General features: G+C 69.7%; 1 protein-coding gene across 1 annotated transcript in view; it reads left to right on the forward strand.

Annotated features, from left to right (window-relative positions):
- TRIM54 (tripartite motif containing 54) overlaps positions 1-389 on the forward strand; it is a 5,615-nt gene that overhangs the window by 1,998 nt on the left and 3,228 nt on the right. The window contains 2 exon segments of the mRNA XM_010728337.3: positions 8-46; positions 49-179. Coding sequence (XP_010726639.2) covers positions 8-46; positions 49-179 — 170 coding nt within the window.

The raw sequence follows: 389 nt of genomic DNA on the forward strand, positions 1-389 counted from the left end.
CCCCCAGGCCTCCAACCCGCTGTGGCAGTCGCGGGGTTCCGGCGCGGGGCCGTCCGGGGTCGGTTCCGGTGCCCGTCGTGCCGCCACGAGGTGGTGCTGGACCGGCACGGGGTGTACGGGCTGCAGCGGAACCTGCTGGTGGAGAACATTATCGACATCTACAAGCAGGAGTCCGCGCGGTGCGGGGCGGCCCACGGTTGGGCGGGGCGGGGCGGGACACGGGTTGGAGGGAGCCCGTTTTGTGGGGGGGGGCGGAAATTGGGGTTAAAGGGACTTCTGAGGGGCTTGGGGACACAGTGGGGTGAGGTTGGGCAGGGGTTGCCGTGGCGTGTGGGGTATGGTGGGTTGCGCAGGGGACACGAGAGGGAATAAGGCTTGGGGGTGGGAGG

This window comes from Meleagris gallopavo, unplaced genomic scaffold (genome assembly GCF_000146605.3).
Source record: "Meleagris gallopavo isolate NT-WF06-2002-E0010 breed Aviagen turkey brand Nicholas breeding stock unplaced genomic scaffold, Turkey_5.1 ChrUn_random_7180001957374, whole genome shotgun sequence".
Classification (NCBI taxonomy): domain Eukaryota; kingdom Metazoa; phylum Chordata; class Aves; order Galliformes; family Phasianidae; genus Meleagris; species Meleagris gallopavo.